At 40.9% G+C, this 23,783-nt stretch overlaps 1 protein-coding gene across 1 annotated transcript in view; it reads right to left on the bottom strand.

Moving 5' to 3' along the window:
* Nucleotides 1-563: 563 nt before the first annotated feature.
* ITPR2 (inositol 1,4,5-trisphosphate receptor, type 2) overlaps nt 564-23,783 on the bottom strand; it is a gene marked incomplete at its 3' end in the record, with an annotated part of 60,360 nt that continues 37,140 nt past the window's right edge. The window contains exons 16-25 of the mRNA XM_008945164.1: nt 21,954-22,119; nt 19,820-19,993; nt 14,932-15,021; nt 14,660-14,785; nt 13,454-13,576; nt 11,721-11,921; nt 7,804-8,055; nt 5,651-5,776; nt 1,282-1,410; nt 564-684 (exon numbers count right to left, since the gene is read on the bottom strand). Of these exons, the coding sequence (XP_008943412.1) occupies nt 564-684; nt 1,282-1,410; nt 5,651-5,776; nt 7,804-8,055; nt 11,721-11,921; nt 13,454-13,576; nt 14,660-14,785; nt 14,932-15,021; nt 19,820-19,993; nt 21,954-22,119 (1,508 nt within the window). The remainder of the gene's footprint in view (nt 685-1,281; nt 1,411-5,650; nt 5,777-7,803; nt 8,056-11,720; nt 11,922-13,453; nt 13,577-14,659; nt 14,786-14,931; nt 15,022-19,819; nt 19,994-21,953; nt 22,120-23,783) is intronic.

Raw genomic sequence — 23,783 nt, forward strand, 5'->3', positions numbered from 1 at the left:
TAGGAATGAACTTTCGCCAGTCTTCATTATGCACTGGTGAAGAATCTCTTTTATTTTAGGCTAAGGAGTCTTAAATATTCCACTTTAACATGGTGTTTGAACGTATTTGAAAGCATGTAACTTATCAGCTGCCCTGAGGACTGAATTTGGTCTCAGTGTCAGTGAAAGGCAATATTCCCCTGACAAGGCTGACTGTGTTACAGCAATGATGGTGAGGAGTAAGCAGAGGAGCTAAGAAGAGGCACAGTTGTGGTTTCCATCCCCACCTCCCTGACAGGACAATACCTGGACAAGCTCAGGACTCTGACTGACAAATATAAATGCATCTCCCAGGAAGTGAGAGGAAAAATGATGAGTATTCTCTGACAGTAGCAATGCATAGCAATTGTGCAACAAGTGAATGGGTTACAAAAGCAGGAAGAATTTAGCTTCAGAAAGTGGGATTCCTGAAATCATCACTGTCACAATTTCAGAGTGGTAGAGTTAGATTGAAAACTGTTCAACCTCAAGAAAGTCTGATATTAAAACACAGAAAAATAATGAAAGAAAAGCCTGGCACCTACCCACTTCAGCCAAAGTCTTGATACATGACTCCACTGAGGCCTTCTGCGTTGGGTTTGGCCAGGTACAGTTGTAAATCCTAAAAGCAGACTGCAGCAGCTGAATAAAAACAGGCTGGTGTGTCTGAAAACAAAAAGATAAACATGGAATTTTATCCTTTAGAGTCTCCTCACAACTGCCCTAGGGTTTGACACAACATAAGCCACATGCAAGGGCTTTTTTGCTTATAGACTCAAGTTAGAACTCCATTAAATTCTCATTGCTTCTCTGGAGGGAATAGAAATCAATGTTGCACCTCTAAAAAGGCCAAATCATGCAATTTTTCCTCAGATTACCACTGATAGCTAGCAAACACAGCACAGAGCACCAGGATGGAGGAGTCTTCCTAGTTCTCAGGTACCTGTCCCCTTTGTCACAGGACACAGCCTTTTTCTCATGTAAATACAAACAGACCATTACTCTGCAAGGACACCCCCTCCAATGAAATCATAAGAGCCAGGAGTAAATCTGACCATACTGAGCTGTCTGCTTGTTCAGAGCTGTAAGTGATAAAAATTAAGGCTAGGTGTTTTATAAAAGGAATTAAGCTGCTAGTCCCTGTCATGTGAGGGGACTGAGAAACGACAGGAGGATGTAAAGATACAGAATTCCTATCTGTGTATCAGAAAGTATCTCATTAATGGTCCGAATTACATGTTTGTCTGTGTCTCTCTTCCTTACCTGGAGACTGGTGCTGTTGTCTGAAAATGGTGAATTGAAGAAGCCACTCACAATGCTCATGACAGGCTCAGTGACATATTTCTCCAGGGATGTGTCTGCGTGTTTACGATCTGTGGTAGTGTTACAAACCTACAGAGAAGGAGGAAACAATCAGATTCAGTTCTTTTAAATAAGCAAGTTTTATTATTTTGTACTTATTAAAACAGTTGTATTTCTTAATAGAAAGCCAAATTATTTTTTTATGCAAAAATCTATCACCAATAAACTGTCTTACAGTTCAAGCTGTATTTGTGATAGCTTCTCTTTCTTCTTGGAGGTCCATGTTGTCTTTTGAATACCCTTCTCTTCTGAACAAGCTCTTTCTGATTGTCTAGTCTTTCCCACATTGTGAAAAAAAGATCCCCCCACATCAGCACATTTCATGCCACTTACACATTTAGACAGATTCAAGAAGAAAAGAGGCCTTTCCTCCCATTGTGGGGCTGGATGGAAGAGGCTTTAGAGACACATAAGGAATAAGCACCTTGGGTTAGAAAGATTTCATGTAATGTTTAACTTCTCCCTACAATCAATCACCACAAATGGGGCTCATCTGTAGGAAAAAAAGTTAAAAAGAAGAGGGCAAGAAAGGAAATAGCACAGTCGATACCAACAGCTTTTAGTATTGTAAACTAAGACAGGCAGCATTACTTAGGAAAGCCACATGGGGAAAATATGAAAGACAAGCTAAAAACAATGAAAGAAGAGAATGGATGGTACTGGGACAACTCTGGAGCATGGAAGGATGATTAAATCATGAGAGGATATGGGAAGATTTGTATAAAAGATTCCTGAAGACACCCTTTGGTAAAACACTAAAAGTTTGGTGGTACACAAAGATGTCATGCTTAAAGAACAGGCAAAAATAATGGGGTGGATTGCATCCTTCAGTACTTCATTTATTTCTTTTCAACATTTGTGAAGATCTATGCAGAGTCATGTTGATTTTGTATATGTCAGCATAAACAGTACTAAAAGGAGCCTACAGAGAGACAAACACAGTGAGAAAGGCAAGACCTGACAAATAAGGAGTACAGACTATAGTCATACTACCTCTTCCACAGCCTTTAAATAAGCAGTTCTAGTCATGTTTAACAAGAAATGTAAGGCAAAGCTGTTCTCTCTTCCACCTGTGGAAGCCACAGTCTACTCTAATGTTCTAAGGAATCTATGCAGAAGCAGGATTTATTTTGTATATAGACTTCTGGTGTAGCCTTCTCATTACTATCTGAGCATTTAACACACAGTCATCAACCTGAGTGGTTCATACTTAGAAACTACATCACTTTATGGATGGGGAACTCAAGTTCAGAGAAGCTGAGTGAATTGCTTAAGGTCACAGAGAAAAGCTGGTGACAGAAGCAGAAAGAAAATCCAGGGCACCTGAATCTCCACAGAGGGCTAAGTTCAGTCATGCCTGGACAAAAGCACCCATGTTTAGGGGAAGGTACAGCTCACACAAAAGCATTTTGAGTATAACACACAAGCATTGTCATATGGTAAGCAGAGGTATAACCAAAAATAACATTGGTACCTACAGAAAAAGACATCTTGAGGAGACTGACTTCTCTGCTTTTCTAAAGTGTGTCAGATAGGTCATGCCCCCACGTAGTGAGCGGCTGCATGGTGCCTACCTGCTGGCTGGAGTTAAACCACAACACCCAGAAAAGGGAAGATTTGGGTCAGAGAAGCAACAGTGACTGAACTGAAACAGCAAACTCTTCAGCCCTTTGATTCTGGGAAAAGTATGACACTACCCTCAACCCCAGTCCTCATGGAGGTAACAGATTCAGTTAATAATCAAAACTTAAGAAATAAACAAAACAAAACAAACAAACAAAAACACACACACCAAACCCAACAACGACCAAATCCCAAACTCAAAACCTTCTTGAAGTTCTGCTTTTAATTAATTTGCATGCCAGTTTGGGCTGGAACCAGCAGCTCTGAGGCTCAGCACTTGCAACCCCGATGGCAAGACAGGGAGCTGTGCAGTGCTGGGATGGTGAACCCAGAAATCACCAAAACTACATTCCAAAACACTTTTAAGCTTTCCCCTTTGCTTGACTAAAAAAGTGCAGCCATATGTGGGGATGCCACTCTGCTCTAATACCGGTCTGAGAAATCCCCAGCACAGAAGGAATTTGGAAATCCTCTCATTTGTTCTTATCCCTCTGCCCTTTGGGGACTGAAAGATGTTTCCCCGTGGAAGAAAAAACGTGAAATGCATGAAATGGAGATGAGGATTGAGAAAGCAGTGTTTAAAAACCCCTTAAGAGGCTTTGGGACTGCAACTCACATGAATAACACTTGTGAAATTCTGGAGAGAAAGCCAGGATGACTTTTTCCAGCTGTCAGATCCTGGCTCTTTCTTTAATCCTGCTCAGAATCCAGCTGCTGGCTTACAGGCTAGGCCACCCACAGGAAAGGGAAGCCTCTCCTTCAGCAGCACCCAACGCTTGAAGTCAAGCACAGGAGAAAGTAGGTTGGCAGAAACTGCAGGAAGGGGGTGTCTCTGACAGCACAACTGCTTTTGGCAAACTGAATTTATACATGAATCTGCCTCATGCCAGCTTTGCAATGCAGCGTGTTGAAATAGAATGACAGCTGGGGACTAAATATTTCCTTCCTCAATTCCCCAAACATAAGAAAAACAAGGACTTTTTTTTTTTAATAAAAAAGAAAGGATTCCAACTTGAAGATAACACTTTCCCTCTTTCACCTTATAGCTCTCTAATAACGCTCAGACTCACAAACTCACCCACTGACAGGCATTTGTAGCTGCTAAAAGAAAAGCATTTCCCCTTCCCCCATGCAAAATCATCCCTTTAAGCTCACTGGAACACAGAGGATCAAAGGGCTCTTTTTCTAAATGCTTTGAAAGCTATTGTAACATCTTTCATGAGGCTGACAGCATTCTAACTGTCCTGATAGCTACACAACACTGATGTACTTATAACACATGGGCTCTGTCTAGGCCCCAGAAAACCAAACCTGAACAAATACACCCAATAACCTGGAAGAAATGACTACCCACAGGGAGCTGGCTGAAGAACAGGACAGGCCTGAGCACTTATGACATGTTGTTTCAGTTCTTTTAGCTGTTAACCAGGAAATTAAAAGGCATCTGCCCTGAGGGCTTACAGGAGAGTAAAATAAACCTGTATTTTGCCATTTGGTGCCAACAACACAGGCACACAAAATATAGCATTAATAACACACTCACTCTTCACACCTGAAGGCCTGAAGTCTCATTTCTCTTATGAGAAGGGTATGTGAGACAAAGCTCAGTGGTCACTAGCATCAGGACAACTCTGCATCGTTTGGCACAGCACAGTTTGTCACCAGGCTCATGAAAGGTGGGCAAAGCCCTCTTTATACACCTCTGCTTCTAGCCCAAGGGCAAAGAAAACTGGTCACGTTCAAGGTCTAGAGAGGGCAGTCCATTTGGAGGGTCAGGACACATCAGGAAAGGGCAACCCAGAAAGGGAATTGAACAGAAGAAAATACTTTTCAGGGTAAAACCAACAAGGTCAAAAATCAGAATCCCCCTCCAAGGAGGTTTCTGATCTGAATTTTCAGATGAGCTTGGTCTGTTCAGAAAGGCTCTCACTGTAGAACGGAGACAAGACAAAAAGCAGGAAAACAGGGTTTGTAGAGGTCTCATCACTGCTGAAAATGGCTATTGCCAAAAAAACAGAGCACAAACATCCCTGCCTTAACCTGTTACCAGGAAAAGTTACCATTATGTCATGCTGGCTTCCCCTCATGGCTCTACTATTGCATTTTATCCTTCTACAAGTTATAAGATTTCCTTTGGTTTCTGCCTCCAAAATATCAAGGAAAGGAAGCTTAATTCAACTTCTGACTTTGAAACTTAATCAGTGACAGTAGAGTATAAGACAAAAACAAGCCAAAGTGAGAGTCAAGAAGCAACACAAGCCAAAGGATCCCTTCATCCCTGATCCACACTGTAATAACAGAGTAAAGCAAGAAGATTGCAGATGTGAGGTTTTTTCCTCATCACTACCATAATGATGTGTAACATATACTCCAGAAGATGTGCACAGTCTCTCAACCCCATACATCCACCCAATTTATTTTTCTGCAAGAGAAAGGAGCATGGGTTCCATGATGCACTTTTAGAAAGAGCAGACTGCTAGTAATTAGCAGGTTAAATGATGATAAAGAACCTAGAAATGACTGTTAAAAAACAAAAGCAACCAAATGAGAAACAGTAACATAAAAGAAGGTCACTAAAAAAAAGTTGTTGCCAGTTCAGTTGCCATCCACGACCATACTGCAATATTTAATATCTCAGGAAACTTACCCTTGCCATATCAACAAGGAAGTTTTCAAATAACTTCCAAATATGGTTACTGGCATAGATTTCTTTCATTTCCACCTCAGTGTCCACGTAACAGTGGTTAACAAAATTCACATAGGCAATCTTCACCTGCAGGAGCAGCAAAAACACAAACAGTATGGAATGGAACCAGTAAAAACCATGAACATGACATTTTTCTATCTGCAAAAATATTGAACAATAAAGATAATCCTTCAAGTACCAAAGAACACTAATAAATAATGCATGTGTTCAGTTCTGAACATTTAAGAAGCATGGCAAGAAATACATTAATGTACTTACTGAAAGATCACATGAAGAAAAATGGAAAGTTTTTTCCAACATTCTGATTCTCGTGGCAAAACTCCCACAAAACAAACCACTAATAAATATAATATTTAAATGATAATAAGACTAACAAAGGCATCGCTCCAAAGCCAGCAGCTGTCAAGATGCAGGACAACCCTGCACTTGCTAGTTCAGCTGCTCTGGGTTGATGCCTTGTGACAGGGGCACCTCAATACAAGAAGGACATTGAGGTGCTGGAGCGAGTCCAAAAAGAGCAACTAAGTTGGTGAAGGGCCTAGAGAACAAGTCAGGCGAGGGGTGGCTGAGGGAACTGGGGTTGTTTAGCCTGGAGAAGAGGAGGCTGAGGGGAGACCTTCTTGCTCTCTGTAACGTCCTGAAAGGATACTTTCAGGACAAATATCACAAATAACTAGTGATAGAAAGAGGGAATGGCCTTAAGCTGCTCCAGGGAAGGTTTAGGCTGGACATTAGGAAGAACTTTTTCACTGAAAGGGTTGTCAGGCATTGGAACAGGCTGCCCAGGGGGGTGTGGTTGAATCACCATCCCTGGATATGTTTAAAAGCTGTGTAGATGTGGTGCTTGGGTATATGGCTTAGAGGAGGACTTGTTAGAGTAGGGTTAATGGTTGGACTCAATGATCTTAAAAGTCTTTTCCAACTAAAGTGATTCTACGATAGGTTTGCCAAATATTTTTTTAAAAAATTCTTTCACAGAGCTAGGACTGTAGTACCTGTACTCCCACCATCCTAAAGGAGGGCCTGCATTGGGGATGAGTGTAACTCAGACCTAAATGGTTGTGCAGCACAGGGACTGCAGCAACAGCAGCACAAGGCTTAACAGGAGGACTGTGCTCTCACTCCTCTCCTGCACTACGAGTCTGTGTGTGCACATCATAAAAATGCACAGCCAGTGCCTGAAATGTAGAGCTTAAACAGAAATGTACACAGATACACTGAAAACTTCTTGTCACAGCCAAAGGAGAGAAGATAATTGCATGCGTTTAATGCAGTCAGGAGAAAACTTGTGTCAGACTTTTAGGTTTAATTTGTTTGGGCTTTTTAAAATTAGCATCTGTTGAAATTAATGTTAGGAGGCACTCTTGAGTAAACATTTTTCTTTTTAAGATCAGTTGATCAGAAGGGGACTTCTTCACAGCACAGAGGGAGTCTTTACTCCTGCAGATCCCAGTTCTGTTAATAGGAGCCATATTTTTCCACCAGATAGCCTGCAGGTAGATAGGACCTGAGCAAGCTCCTTGCAAAAACTATGAAAAGATTTCTTTTAATCACATCAGGTTTGGTGCTTCTTCTGGTCCATGTGAGGTATCACAGTCTTACTGAAGCATGACCAGTAGTAGATGCAGAATTGGGCCTTGATATGCAGTGAATGACAACATTTATTTGACTCCAGTTGAATTTAGTAAAACGAGACTTTACCCAAAACTCCCACTGTCTTCAGCATGGTCAGGATGTTACCCATCCTTTCCAACAAATTGAAGAAGTGGCAAAATGTTGGCTTGACAAATCACTCAGCTGCATCTAGGCAGCTACAACTAGAAGTTATCAAAGCATTAAACTAGTGGCTGGACAAACACAGGAAAGGAAAACCAGGCGTCTGCCCCAAAAAGTTGACAATCAAAAGCATAAGGGACATGAAATCTTGTTTAAGAAAACACTAGCTATCCTTTATCACTTATTCATCTTCAACACCATCTGTTTCCAGCCTGGTTTCTGTGCAAACATTCAACTTGTCAGTATATCATAAACAACAAAACATCTTCTGAGTTTCTAAAACTGGTAACTCTGCTTCCTCATTCAGTCAGTCTTACCTCAGGTATGCAGTCATCATGGGTCACTACTCTCACGATGTCATCCAGTGGCAGGAGTGAGTTGCACTTGATCTCTGTGTACACATTCTTTCCTTCTGTGCAAGCTGCCAGCAGTTCCACCAGAGTGATGTGATAGGCCAAGGGCCCACTGTCGTCTGCTCGGTCTCGCTCTGAACACATCATCTGCAGCAGGACTGGGAAGGATGCCCTGTCGTTGTAGAAGATCAACACATCTTCACCACCGTTTATCAGCTGGAAAAGATATCACACAGTTTTAAGCACCCTGCACTGCAAGTCGTTTTGGTCTCGATGACCTTAAAGGTTTAAAAGAGGCATTATTATCCTTCTTTTATAGGTGGGGATTTGAGATGTAGAGAGATTAAATCGCTGGTGCTGACACACAAAAAAGCCTGTGGCTCACCCAGAATTTAACAAACCTCTTCTGTGCCCTTGCTCAGCTCTGGAAACAAAGGACAGCTTCCTAACCTGTGCAAATTTGGCAGGTGGGTCTTGACATTGTCAGTGCCATGCCAGCACTTCCATTTAACAGAAAACTAGTGTATGGGATAAATATTTGATTTTGCTACAAGTGCACTGCTCATCTCAAGAGGATCCAGAGTGGAGGCGGATGCTGGCAGCCCCAGCTCAGCAGATCTCACAGAAAAGTTTTGCTCTAACCCTCTTTTGAACCCCCCATCCAGTGAACACACATACTGCCGGTGCTGTCTGCAAGCTCAAGTGGAGCTGGGACAGGACAGTAGTACTGTCTTCTCTCCATCCCTTTCCTCCTAAGCATAATGCACTCTCAGTGCAGGTGAAAAGAAGCTCCTGTTTCTTGCTTATTTTTACTTTGACAATTGGATGGAGTGAATTAGGAATTGCAAGAAAGACTGAATTAACATTTCTCATTTATCTTTGGGTTTCTAAAATGTTTCTAGTCGTGACTTTTCAAAATAGACATTTTTCTGGACAACCCACCATACAGAAACAAAGTTTTTAAATGGACATGTGCTTGAGAACTTGAGAAGGGGGAAGGAGACAGGACAGGGACACAGATGCCATCCATTTAATTGCATTCGATGGCAAAAAAAAGAACAAAGGGGAGGGAGAAACATGAATATCCAAAATGTTGGAAAATTGACCTAACTTTTTAATACTAACGTCTGGAATACTATACTGCTAGGACATTTCACATATAAAATGATAAACTATATCCACACCAAGCCCTCTGGGAAGGTACATACTCTGTCCTTTTCTATGAAGTTGTTCACCACGTTCCCATAGTTACTTCCCCCTTGTGTACACTCAGCACAGAGGAGAAGGAAGATGACTCTTTCCAGGTTCCTTCAGAGTTACACTCTTACATTAAAACTGAGACCTAATCTGTACCAGTATTACCTGATATTTTATCATATCAAGTCAAACAGAGCCCTAACCCTTTCATGCACATATTGCTGATGAATAAGGAAGAAATACCAGGAGATAGTGAACTTGTAAAACATGATGCTGCATGGTATGCTTCCTACATACTGTGAGGAACCTCAAACAGAAGCAGACCATGTTGCACCAGCAGAAGAAGGGAGACAACGAAAAGGCTGTACATGCAAGGACAGAAGAGGAGGTCATCCTCTTTCCCCATGTTATCCACTTTTAAATGTGGTTTGCAAAGTCCATCCAAATAATTATGTCCCTTTAGAAATAGAAATGGAAAAGAAGGATCCAGTGCTAACCAAAGTTCTCACTGAGCATCATGGGCTTAGTGATGGGAAAACAAAACAAAACCAAACCAGCAAAAAAATCCAGCAGCATTGTCTTCCACTAAATATAAACTCATAAAGTAAAACTCTGTGGAAGTATAATGAAGGTTGGTCAGTACTGGAGCAGTTGCTGATGCTCTGCAATGTATCACTCCAGAATACTATAGATAATAGAAAATTCTGTTACCACATTGATCTAGTTTAAAAGTAAATTCTGCCTTCCCTTTTGTAGTAGATTGCACTGACAGGTACTGCTCTTCCAGGAACCTCCAGGCATGTTTCTAATGAGAAAAAGTGCCCTAAGGAACCTCTGAGGTCAGTAAACATTATTACTAGCACTCTACAGACATGGGGACCAAGGATAGGAAAACTAGTGAATAAACCAGACTGGGAATGCTCAACACACTTTCTGGAAGTACTTTGGCAATGCTGCTCCTTCATCTGTCTGCTCTTTCCAAAACATGTAAATATGATCAGTTTATCCCTTACTCCCAGTAAACAGGAATGAGCTACAATATACTTCCTGTGGGTAAAAGAAAACACAGGAGTAGTTGAGACATGCTGCACACTCCTACTCCAGCTTGTCTTGTGGTAAATTGCTTACATGCCCCATCTGGAGGCACAGGAGAAGTTACACCACTTGTTTATGGTCACAAAGGACATCTCAATCTACTGAGAAACTGTCCTGACTCTAAGGCAAGTTCCAACCATTTGGCTACACTGTCCCTTTACATTGGATTGCCATTCAAATGCCATTCCAATTTCACTATTAGCAACCTTTTCTAACAAATTTTAATCACTCACCTGTAACTTCCTACATGTTTTTGAAACAGATCATCATCTTACCCTCTTTCATCAAAATAGGGGTGCTCCCTCCCCCCAGCAGATTCCTGCAGGACTCATGATGTAAATGTCACATCTGAGTTCATTTTGATTTTCACCATGCAGTCAGCTTGAAAACGTAATATGACAATTTACCTTTGTGCTATTAAAGGCCAGTAACAAAATCTATTTAAATGGAGGAAAAATCTAAAAATTTTGTTTGATGAAGAAGTAAAAACCTACAGGAAGCTGTGACAGAAGAAGAAAAACTCAAAATACAGAAAAGAACAAGAACAGTTTGAAGTATGTAAATCAAAGGCTTGTAATTGATGTTGCATGTTAAAATACTTCAGTCAAATTGAAAAGGTTGAGGTGGATTCCATTAAAGGTTATCCATGTAGGCTGAAGCTTTATTTCCTTAATTAGAAGTTTTTCTTCTTCGTTGCTGTGGTACGAACAAAACTAAAACCTGCTGAAATTTTGGTCCACAACTAAAGCTTACCTCTGTTTTCTTTGTGAAGATGTCTCTAAAACATAAAAAAAAATCACTTTGTAAAATAAAGAAGAATGTTCCTTGGACTCTGATCCTACCTGGGCTTTTCTCTATACTCAATTTATTAATCTCCCACTTATTAATCTCATTGAACTAACATAATTATAGTAAAACACACCAGTGTCTGCAAGTTGAAGACTTGACAAATCACTCAGATTCATTTATCATGCACACTATATATCAAAACTTAATTGCAGAGAAGTCAATTAGGTATTTTCCTAGTGACTTTATTGACATAGATTCATCCACAAGCCACTCTGTGGAATTTACTGGGTGAGACTCTTAGCTAGTCAAAACTAGAGTAGCTCTACTGATTCTCACAAAAATGCTCTGGAACAGAAGAAACAAGAGCAGAAAGTAGTAACTAGAATTTTTACATGGTTACATGCTTTAAAAATGGTCTACAACACTATTTAGACAGATCCAGAGAGGGAAGAGCCTCTTGTATGGCAAAACTGTGCCAGAGCATGAAAGTCTGGTGCGTAAATGGGATCCTATATTACAGCACAGGAAAAAGAAGGTTTATGTAACTGATATTTCCATGCTGCATCATCCAGAAATAGACATCTCTCCATCACCATGCTAACACACGTTTTCTTCCTGGTAGTTATACAGATGGCCTTACAAAATTAGATTAAACTCCCCAAAACGTCTGCTAAAATATTCATTATTTGCGATGCCGTTTAAAATCCTAAAGCGAAGATGCCATGATAGCCCATTGCTATCAACAGCAGAAAAGGCAACCTCAGATGGGTGATGAACACAGTGATTAACCCTTCACTCACCTCTGTCATCACCATGTCCTGGCACTTCTTGACGTACTTGCCGTCAGCCTTGACGATGGTCTGCAGGAAGCGCAGGTACTCCACGTGCCGGCCGTGGGTCTCGATGCAGTGCACGAAGTGCTGCACCACCCTCTCACTGATCTCATTGCACAGCAGGTAATTGTTCATGAAGATGTGCCGCATGGTTTCAGCTTCCAGGAGCTAAACAGAATCAAAGCAGCCTTGTAAGAGCAGATTTGTTTTGAGATTCAAAGATTGACGGGACTCTGGCCCAGAGAGAAGCACGCTGGTAAAAGGGAAGCTGGAAAGGTCTGATGTGTGCCAGCCCAGTGATTAAGCAGTGAACTTGGAGACCAGCTTTCATTTATGGTGGGGTTCCTCAACACTTTCCTGTGAGCACAAAATTGTCCTAAAGTGGACACAAACAGAATCTGTGACCACATAACGGGCACTTATACACACACCATGCTGCTCCAGCACTCTGTAGGGGCTGTTGTATACAAGACAACTGAGACCACATTCGTCCGACTCATCATCAGACTTTGCATTGAGGCGACCAAGTAAGATGATTATCTACCTCTGGCTCATTCTATGGCTGACAGAGGCAGACATTTCCAGCAAGCAAATGACTGCACATGCAGTCTAAACACTCTCCCAGAGAACATCTCCTTCCACATTAACTACAGAGGGAACCTAAGGTTATGTTTCTCTCAGTGAGTAGCACAGTAAAAGAGGAAGAGACCTGCAGCAAGAAAGGGATGCTGCTGAGGACCCAGCATCCAGACTTCATGCATTCTTGGTTCTTTTGCTTCAGACTTGCTCTATTTTGATCCCCTGGACTAAAGGCTCATGAGGGTCAGGTGTGCTCCTGGAGTATACCCTTCTGTTTCATGTCATCTGGAATTCACACCAAGTTTGTTCCACAGTGTGATCAACAGCACAATAAGATGATAAGAAGATGAACTTCAAAAGAACAGAAATGAAAGTGCAAGCAGGCTCCATACTTGGCACTTAAGTGTCATTGTTGGATAGGATGGAGTCTGGGCACTAGCCACTCTGGTCAGCTCAGCACCTTTAACTTGACAAAAAGAGCATAAATAACACAAGTAATGCTTCCTAAAGTACACAGCCTAGGGGTCTACAATCCTACTATTCACACTCCTCCTAATAAAAGCATGTTTTGCTCAGTAGATCTACCACTGAGCAAGGTGTCATTCTATGTAAATAGATCTATAAGCACAGATATATACAAAGAGATAGCGACAGAGGTTTATTGTAAAGACAATGACTTAATAAAAGATCAAATTTTAGATTAATTGAATCAACATCATCAGTAAGAAGTATCATCAGATTCTACTGTCACACAAGTTTCCTGACAGCATAGTCACAGCATCTTCTACCTTTACTTATAGTCTGTGTGTTAGTGATGCATAAAGTCAGAGTCAAGCTCAACGTGATGTCATGATATGATACATGTTCATAGATGCTTCCTGTAAACTCCACAGGTAAGATTTTAAAATGGCAACATTAAAAACAATGACATGAAAAGCAAATGATAAAGAAGAAAGACAGAAGAGAAAAAAGAAGACAATAAGGGAGAAAAGACAAGGACAGAAAAGAGAAGAGAAGGCAGAGGGCACAATTTAATGAAACTCTTTATTTAGCCCTGTCACTTTTCAACAAGCCCAGATTTACTTTGAGTTGTAATATCCTCCTTAAAATGAAATACTTACCCCTGGAGTTAAGAACAAGTTGAGATTTTTGTGGAGGAGAACTTGATTCTGAGGATTTCCTCGACAGAAATTCTGAAGGAAAGTGTGGGCTAGATTCATAACTTCATTCATCTTCTCATCGCTCTGCAGAAAGACAAACAAAATGAGCTGGGTGTACCTAAACTTACTTTGGCTGTATCTTACTCTGAACTGGCCTGGCCATAGGGAGTCTCAGGTCAGAGAACAAACTCAAAGTAATATTTCCTTTTGCACAGTTATAATTTCCTAGTTCAAAAAAGTCCTAAGTGGCTTGATTTTCAAAAAAAAAACCCCACTCTTCAGCCTGCATTGATTTTAAGCCTTTGAAATACTTTGGCTTTTATATAATTACACACAATCTGATGTATGTGTGCCTGTGTGTGTCCTCCTACACAAATATGTATGTTCTTACACGTACTCCCCCACAAATGTATGTCTAGTTTCATCCCCATTTTATATTCCTCTCATACAGTATTCTGTGATTTGATGAACCACCTATAGAGAGAAGCATTATTTTAGTGCAGATAGCTGAACCCAGTGTCTACATTACAACATTAGAGTATAACACTCAAGAAAACATAGCCCAGAAGAGTTTTTATCTCTTCTTAATGCTTCCTGGAAGATCTAGAAAGATGTGCTCTTTAAAGGCCATCTAGATCATTCACTTGCACGTCCATTGCCACTAAATCATTACAAAATCATGTTATGCTCTGAAAAACTTGCAAATGTAACTAGGTTGGAGGCTTCCACCACAGAAACAAAGAAATTATTTCAGACTTGATCCTTGAAAGCTTTATGTCCATCTTATGTATCTATGATAGCACTCACACGAGTGAAATTCAGATACCCTGCTAGGAGCTCTATTAAATCAAGACTTCTTGCTCTGCAGTGACTGCAGATCTAAGGTTTGCCTATCTCAGGAATGGGATAATACCACAGTGACATCCAGGTACCTGAGGCAGTAAACATTTAAATTTTTAATAAAGTCTGTTCTATGCAGGCAGCCACATATAAACACAGGCCCAAATCCATCAGCTGTAAGGTAGAAAATGGCATCATCATTCCAAGTTTGTACCATAGTTGATAGAATAGCGTAAAAAAAAAAGAATTCATATCGATTCTTGGACCTCTTGATGCCTTCCCCTTCACTGAGTTCATTTTCTTTACCAATACAATTACAAGAATAACCTTTTCATAGGGTATCTGCAGGAGGTCCAAGACTACCAAGTGGGCACCCATGTTTTTCAGCAATCGCTGCTGTTGATTCCGACACTTCTTATTCTGAACACAGAGTTTGCTGAGTCGAATCAAAATCTATAAATAAACAAACAAACAAATCAGCATGCAGGCCAAGAACCAGTCACGTCATGCAAAACCAAACAAAAATACATTCTTTCAAAAGAATTGCTGAATTTACTTATCAAATAAGCATGTCAAGGAAAGTTTTTTGATATACTGACCTCTTTAACGATATTGTAGTTATTGCTTTTATTGCTGTCTATCTGGGGTTTTTTGGTCCCATCCTGTATTGGACTCAAAATATTTGACTCCTGTAACAAAGAACAACAACAAGTGGAGATCTATTGAAATTTCCTCAATGTGAACTAATTATGTTTAATAAAAGCAAGTGAAGAACTATTACAGCAGCTCACAGGGAACAGAGATAACAGAGAGAGTAAAGAAAATGACTCGTTTATTCTTTATCCAGCGAGTGAAAAGATTCACATTCAAGTTCTTCCTTTGTTTGAAATTTCCAGCATGATTTGAGGCAATCACTCCATGTCTTCATGCTTCTGATCCTCCTAAAAAAGAATACTTCCCTAAATCACAGACTAGATATCCCAAGGAATTTAGACACTATGGGAACAGGGACAATAAGTGTATTTCAATAGCCACCACTTATTCCAAAAATCTCTAATACAGCTGGAAAGATCACAAAGTCTGTGTATGTGAACATTAAGAAGCCTGGAGAAAGAGCTTAAGATGATCTCTGTAGTTGAGGTAAGTAGGATGGAGTTCTCAGCTGTACAGGAACAAGTAGCATGTGGAAATTAGAGATGTTCCTCCCATGAAGAGGACACTTCTGTCCTTATCTCTGGATGATGCAGGAGAGGATTTAAAAACAAACGAGAGCCTTATGTTAAACTACAATAACCACTCATGATGCTGTATGTTCTAGGCCTTGGCTTTTAGGAAGCCCCAGCTGGGCTGGATAAATAAGAGAGATCAAGTCAGCAAGTGATTGCCAACACCCACGCACCTTTCCATGCATATCTCAATCAAAACACAGAAGAACATCTGCAAAAATACTGCCAGTTAGAATGCTGGCAGTGGTGGGGTTTCTCTGCTGCCAGCTACGGCAAGCCTTTCTTAACTGCAAAGACAAAGATTTGAAAGACTGGACTTTGGACACTGAAAGTATTTAAACACGTAGAAAAACTGTAGTGGAGCTCGAGACTGCCTCACACTACAACCACAAGTATGTAAACCAGTTAAATAGTATAAAAAAGAAGCAAACAGGTGCATTCCTGGGTTTCATTGTTTCCTCAAACTAACTTCTGTTTTAGAGAAGAGAATTATGCTAAAACACACACAGACACGCCAAACTGAATGTTTACACCTCTCCAAACCTCTCTCTGAACTTTCTTAGCTGATGGTGCAAGATGTGGAGTTCTATAAATCCCATCTGGTCTTAGTTTCCAGTGGGGCAAGAACAGCTGCCCCACTTGGCCATGGAAGCTGTTTGGGACAGTGTCAGCACCTCTGCCCAGCATGGACATGTTGATCTATGCAACAACAGGGGCTTTGTATTTGTGTAGGTTTGTTAGTATGCATGCTGCCTTCTCTCTAGCTGTTTGAATCAATACTTTGGAAGATATTTCTGGCTCTTTGCTATAATTAACTACCCTACTCTGCTCTGGGACTGTGGGTAAACCAAGATTAATTTACCTGTTACTTTTCTCAGCATTCTTCCTCAATCAAAGCAGTTTTATAATCCATGTGAACTATATGTCTTACCTGAAAGTGCTGATCAGCATTAAACTGCTGAATCTATCCTTTCTCTTAACAAAATAAAAACTTGTTTATTGAACCCATAAGAGTATGCCAGGGATGTAGTTATCAAGAGATAATCGTACCACTGGGGTACCAGAGACACTCAGCTGCATATCTTGCCTCATTTCTCCCCATGATAAGACATTCTCTGTCACACTTTTCCACAGGGGGCAGGGAGTTGTGGAGATCACACACAGAAAGGTTCTCATCTGAGTACCCCACCTTTAGGAAGTGGTGTTTTCTGAAAAAAAAACCTATGCATAAAATTCCCGGGGTATCACTCTGCATCAGTCTTAGGATCCTTTTGTTCCAGCCCCAAAATGGGGCTTCAGCCTCCAGTCTGAGCAGCTCCTGGCTGCTGAAGTAGTCTCACAGACCTCAGCAGGACAGCTGAGGACAGCAGGATGAGCCACTGTCACCCTGGCAGAGTTTTGCCCTCCACAGGCTGATTTGCTTACCAGGGAAATGAGTGGCACTCTCAGAAGTTTCAGTTCACAATCTCAACCTATAGCTGATGTTTCAGCAGATGTTTGTTTAAACGTTTCCAGAACCAAAGCAAATTCCAACAGACTAGAAAAGGAAGAGAGCAAGGGAACAGCAGCTGTTTACGGGTGAAGGAGGTTTATACCACTCAAAACCTCGCTGAACTTTCTCAGAGGATGGCAAAGATAAGAAGCTCTGTAAATGACACTGCACTGTATTCCAGCTTCATCCGAGACTCCTTCCACTGAGACTCTCTCTCTCTCAGATCCATCTTTCTGGTGCCGCACCACTAATGGATCCTCCAGTGACAGGAGAATAAAGACCACATTTTCCATCGTCCACGGTATCTATACACACCCATGACACCCTTACTAGAGATAACCAGTAAAGTCAACAGGCTTTATCTGCCTTTCCTTTCTCAGGCAAGGCTCAGTTTTGTTTCATCAGTTTCAGCATTTCTTCCTAATTCTGTATGATGCTCATTTATGTCTGAATGAACTCCAAGCACACTTTCCTATAATTCTGATCTCCAGTTCCTATCCAGATGATTCTGCATGGATACAAGATTTGTTGGTTTTCCTGTGAAGAATTTTGGATACTTTATGTAGAAGAACATGGCCTTTTTTCTACAAATCCCACTTCAATCATATGACTTAAAAAAAAAAAGTAAGCCCCTAGTCTCTGCAGGTTATGACAGAAACGTGAAAACAATTGCCCCAAAAGACTCCAAAGCCTAAGGGCAAAAAATATGTTTCCGTTTTTAAAACTTTTATGCCAGTCGTGCAATGTGCTTCAGTGAGAGCAGAAACTTGGGCTCAACATAAGACTGTTTTGAAATGTAATTTAAGCCCTTGTATGCACTTGAATGTTGTTTGGGAAAAGTTAAACCCAGGCAAATGAAGCACTTTCCCTAAAGACTCAGAGGTTGATCCAGCTCAGTACTGAACACTGAGCACCCAGTTCCAAGAAAGTGTAGCTCACACAGGGATGTTTATCTCCTTGAAGTTAGCCACCTCCTTCATAGGGGTATTATATATTTTATATATATAAACTATATCTTTTATATTGTAGGTCATAACCAGCACCTCACCTCTTACATCTGACTTGAAATTTAAAGGAAGTATTCACTATCTAAAGCAGTTTTGCCAGGTAAAAATGGTTCCTCACTGTTAAAGAATAATTTAACAGGGGACAAAGTAATGGACAAGATTCTAGGCTATTGTAACCTGGCACAACTCTCATGGAATAAGCACCAGTTGATCTAACCAGTTGTGCAGATTACACATTACTGTTCTGATACAATACCCTCTCAGATCTGCCAGAGGTAATACTGTGCATCTACTGAAGCCCTGCTAATCCATGCAGACCCATCAATGCCTCATGGAAAAAGAAACACTGAAAATATCCCATTCTGAGATTCTTCTGTTCCAAGCACATTGTTTTGTCCCTTCTTCCTGGAGTTTCTTTGCTATCAGGGCTACCCATAGGAATAAAAAGGGTCTTATTACACTTTTAAAATATATTATAGCTTAAAAACCTTGTAAATATCTTGTTGCAATTCTGTTTCACCATTACCTTTTCCATTCATTAAAAACACAGAGGAATGTTTTCTTTCCTACTAGAGCTATGCTTGAGGAAACAAATTAGGAAAGCCCACATACTTAAGCTCATAAAGTCTGGATTCCTCCCCAGTTCTGACACACCTAAATTCAACCAAGTTGTATCAGAGAAGGAGTAGGATCTACACCTGCCCAAGAAATTTGGATTTTCACCCTGTATGAAGCCACCTAAAATCTGCTTTCCCATCTGAAAGGCCGAGATATCCAAGGCCATAGCTATCTGCAAATGTTCTGTCTCTTCTCAAGGGCTTCTGCTTTTCCTCAATGCATCAGCTTCATAATGCTGTATGATCTCCACTTGACTTCCTACTAAGCTTGCCCCTGTGGCTGCTTGCCCATTTTCTTGCCTCCAGGGAAGACTACCACAGAGGAGAGTAAGGCAAATGATGTGTCAGAAGCCCCAGTTATTCAACTCTTCCCACTTCATCTGATGAAAATGAAAAATTGGGAATAAATATTGGTGGGAAAGCCTGCTCTATCTACTGCTATGACACAAACTTCAACCACAGCACCTCTTGCAACATGTTGCATTTTCTTATTGGAGTTAGGTAATAACAAATGAAGACCTCAGCTTCCACTGAAAAGCAATTTAAAAAAATAGAAAAAATAATTTTTAAAAAAAACAGGTCTTTGTGGTTCCAGATTCGAGTTCTAAAGTTTCTCAAATCACAATATATTGCAAGAGTGTGGCACTGCAAGGGTCAAAAAAAATTCCACATTAATTCCCCTACAAAATCTCAATATCCATAGGTCAGTGTTACATTTGGTGGAGAGTGGAATCAGTCCTGACGTTTGAAAATACGGGTTTGATTGTGCTCCTCTCCCCTAGTTGCAAGAACAAATGCTGTCTAATCCTCCTTTCTCTCAGCAAGTCAACACAACTGCCACCATGTGATCCCTAGATTACTTCCTTGGCCACAGAGTGAGGCCACACACTGTTGCTTGCTCACTACCCAGAGAGGAAGTCAGCTCTGTGACATAAAAATGCAGTTACCGAAAGCAGTGGGAGGGAATATTGAGTACATTGACAAAAGATGTTTTATCTCCTATTCTGTCTATTGGTACAGCTCAGCCAGAATACTGCACCTTCTCACTTGGCTACTTTGATTAAGCAGACCAAAAATTTGCAGTTGTTCACTGAACTACCTATCAATATTGAAACAATTCTAACAGCAAAAGGCTTTAAACCCACCTCTATTGGTTCTTCTCCTCCTTTGGTTTGATTGTCACCCCCCTCTCCACTCTCATAATTGCTGCTCTTCTCAACCCACAGTTCTGATTTTTCTACAGTCAGACGCAGTTGATCGAGATCAGCTTTGATTTGCTTGTAGTTATCAACATCTTGATTTGACACCAGCAACTGAACCTGGAAATACAGGCAATTGTCAAGCTATTACAGCAGCACCAGCAGCACTTGCACCTGGGTAATTCACTTGACAGCTCCCATTCTAAGCCCATCTTTCCAGGTGCTTTATGTAACCTTCCCTATGAAATCGAAATGTGCCACACACAGGCTTTTTAGCCCCCATTCAGCAACAATCTTTAACAAAGCCAGACTCTAGTTGCCCAAAATAGGACAGTTTAACACTCACAACATCCTCTTGCCTTCTTCAATACGCTGTGAAACGTTTTAGAACAAGCAGAGGTTTACAAGCTCTTGAGTTCTATGCCAAGTTAGCTCTAATGCACTGATATTATATAGTATTAAAACAATACAATTGCATGGTATTAAAGCAATGCAGTTAGAAATATCATATCCAATCAGCACAGGACTTCACAGGAAAAAGGGAGGAAAAGCAAGGATAATATGACAAGGAATCTCTATATCCAAAGAAAAGTCAGAATGGCTGGCAACTTTATTGATCACCTACATCACCATAATCAAAAATACCATATTTTAACACTGTTAGGCCAGCTTAGAAAAACTTGCTTGAATGCAGCTTACAAACTGACTTTAGGGTTCATGTAATTCCCCACCATCTGAGTGGCTGCCTCTCACTAAGATTAATCTCACTTTTCCTTTTTTTTTTGTACTGCTCAAATTATCAGGTGTTTTTTCAAGTGTTATTTGTAGTTCTTAATTTAATATGTTTTACACATTTTCTTTCTTTGTAATGCTTTTTGCTTTATCAAGATTATTAATGAAGATAATATTCAAAAAAACCCCAGAATATTTAGTGTAAATCAGTAAGCGCTATTAAGGAATCACACTTCTGTAAAAGACTAAGGTCACGGGACAGACAAGAGCACTGATAGGGACAGTCTTTTAAAAAATGGAGTCAAACATTCACTATTTCATAATATCAAGTTTTCACCATCTTCTCCATTAGCTTGGCACTACTTTGTTATTTTACTGAATTTATGAATACTGCTCACCTGCAGAGACTTCCATATTCCACGTTCTCTACAGTCTTCTTTGTTTATTTGTCCATTAACCTTTTCTATCCTTTATGAAAACATGTTGAGCTACTCAGTCCTTGCTTACCTGGGAACAACAGCTATTTATGCAACCAACCAGCATGGCTTAACTGTAACAATCTGGTGGGAGGCCATTATGCTACACTGCAAGAAAACAGAAGCTTTCCGGGTCTTTATCACTCATCTGTTTTTAAACAAGAGAAACCTCCACATCTTACATAACGATGAGACAACACGTAACCAAACTCCTGAAATAAGCATCAGATGGGTCTTATCAACATATGTTATATAGGGTTACATAACAGAGGTGTCTCTTGTCTCCCAGCCCCATGACATCAGATCTCCCCGTCCTAATCCACTGACACATGGAGACTGCACATGCACTGTTATCAAGCAGAAAACAGGCTTGGTGCTCTTAGTCTCTTCCTCCTGTTCGGGTTTATCTGTATCATGCAGTGAGCACAATGCAAAGACACCTGAATCAGAACTAGAAACACCACGTGAATAAAAAGAGAGCTTTCGACCCAGCCCAAGTACCCCTGAAGAGAGGAAAGTCTTATTGCTGACACTGGTACGCTGCCTGCAGAACAAGAGCTTCTAGCTCTGTCCCTGGGGGACCACTACCTCACATCTCACTGTGAGAAGTGTGTCCCAGCTGTCACTGTGGACCTACATTTTCAGTAATAGATGCAATGCCAGGAATAGCTATTTCTGGGTGCACAACTATAATACACGCTAGCACATATGGTCAGCTAACAAAAAGAAAAATCTCTGCTGAATTTGGACGTTCTGAATTTGGACTGTCATGCTACAAACAAACAGCAATTTACCTTTAAAGCAAAGCAGCCTTTGGATAGAACTTTCCCCACAGTCAAAGTCTCCTGCAGTCACACTAGGCCCATCCATACCTGTTTAAAGGCTTGTAGAACTTCTGCTCTCTGGCTGAAGTGCTTGAATAGCAGGTGCAGAGCACCTGAGAGCAAAGGGGGGTAGTCGTGCATGATGAGGTGAATGAGGACCCGTAAGAATGTTCTACCCCCTTCGTCATCGAGCTGAACTGCATTCTTCTCCTTTCTGCAACAGAAATGGGGAAAAAGGGATAAATACAGTAAAATAAGTAATAATTAAAAAAGCTTTAGATGTAAATGTGCCTGTACACACCATCTTCATTTGACAGAGCTCTTAAAACCAAATCAAATATGCTGCAGGGTGGAAACCATAAATATCAATCTACCATATTTTATAAGGATTTCAATCACACAGTTCTATGTTGTTGCAGCAATCCTGTGGCAGAATGGGCACTATGGAATTACAGTACGTATGAAATGTATAAAAAAATTGTGATTAAAAAACATATTGCAAAAGCTTTATGCCTTGGATAAGTTGTGCCAATCTCCTCCTCAGTCCCAAATTAATTGAAGGAAATGTTATTTCATAAGAGATTAATTTGGCCCTCTCCTTTTCACTCCTTCCCTTTTCAGTTGCTATTAAAATTTCATTTAAGAAAAAAATAAGCTCCAAACTAGTAAGAATTGCCAAAAGCATATTTCTGGAATCTTGTTCATAATCTGGAATGGCAGAAAGCAGCTTTACACTTAACATATCAAAGCAGAAATGATGTTTCCAAGAAACCTTCCAGTCTCTCTGTTCATTTTAAAGCTAGAGATGCCAAAACCTGGGTGTTGTTCTATATTACAGGGTTCAGGGAGAGGACTGCAGGCATTGCTGGCTCTGGTAACGACTGAGAACACATAAGGGACTGAGAGAGGAAAGATCAGAGAGCCCATATTGCAAATCCTTCTCCCTAGCTCCAGAAAAACTTTAAAGTCTATGGCCTTGTCTAAATGGAATTCATTTTTACTGGCATAATTATAATTATGCTTGTAAAATTAAACTAGTAGAGTGATAATGGTAATAACTCTCCAGTGTGGATATTTTCCCATGGTTGTTTTTGATCACAGCATAGCTGAAATCACTTCTAAAACTCTGCAAGCTTAACTGGTGATCTACGGGCCTCTGGTGGTCCAGAATCACAGAATCACCATGGTCGGAAAGGATCTCTAGGATTACCAAGTCCAACCTTACTCCTAACATTTCCCTAACCACTAGATCATAACCTCAAGTGCCCACATCCACTTGTGAACCCCTCCAGGTATGGTGACTCCACCACCTCCCTGGGCAGCCTGTTCCAGTGTCTAACCACTCTCTCAGGGAAGAAATTCTTCCTAATATCTAATCAAAACCTTCCCTGGTGCAACTTGAGGCCATTTCCCCTCGGCCTATCTTCAGTAATTTGGGAGAAGAGACCAACACCAGCTTCACTACAACCTACTTTTAGGTAGATGTAGAGAGCAATAAGGTCTCCTCCAGACTAAACAACCCCAGTTCCCTCAGCTAGTCTTCATAAGTCATATTTTCCAGACCCCCCACCAGCCTCATTGCCCTTCTCTGGACCCGCCCCAGCACCTCCATGTCCTTCTTATCCTGTGGTGCCCAAAACTGGACACAGTGCTCAAGGTGTGGTCTCACCAGTGCTGAGTCCAGGGGCACGATCCCCTCCTTGCTCCTGCTGGTCACACCATTTCTGATCCAGGCCACCTTCTTGGTGGCCTTCTTGGCCACCTGGACACACTGCTGGCTCACAGTCAGTTCCTATGCACCAACACCCCCAGGTCCTTTCCCACCAGGCAGTTTCCAGCCACTGCTCCCCAAGCCTGGAGTGTTGCCTGGGGTTGTTG

Source organism: Merops nubicus, unplaced genomic scaffold (assembly GCF_000691845.1).
Source record: "Merops nubicus isolate BGI_N331 unplaced genomic scaffold, ASM69184v1 scaffold12228, whole genome shotgun sequence".
Taxonomy (NCBI): domain Eukaryota; kingdom Metazoa; phylum Chordata; class Aves; order Coraciiformes; family Meropidae; genus Merops; species Merops nubicus.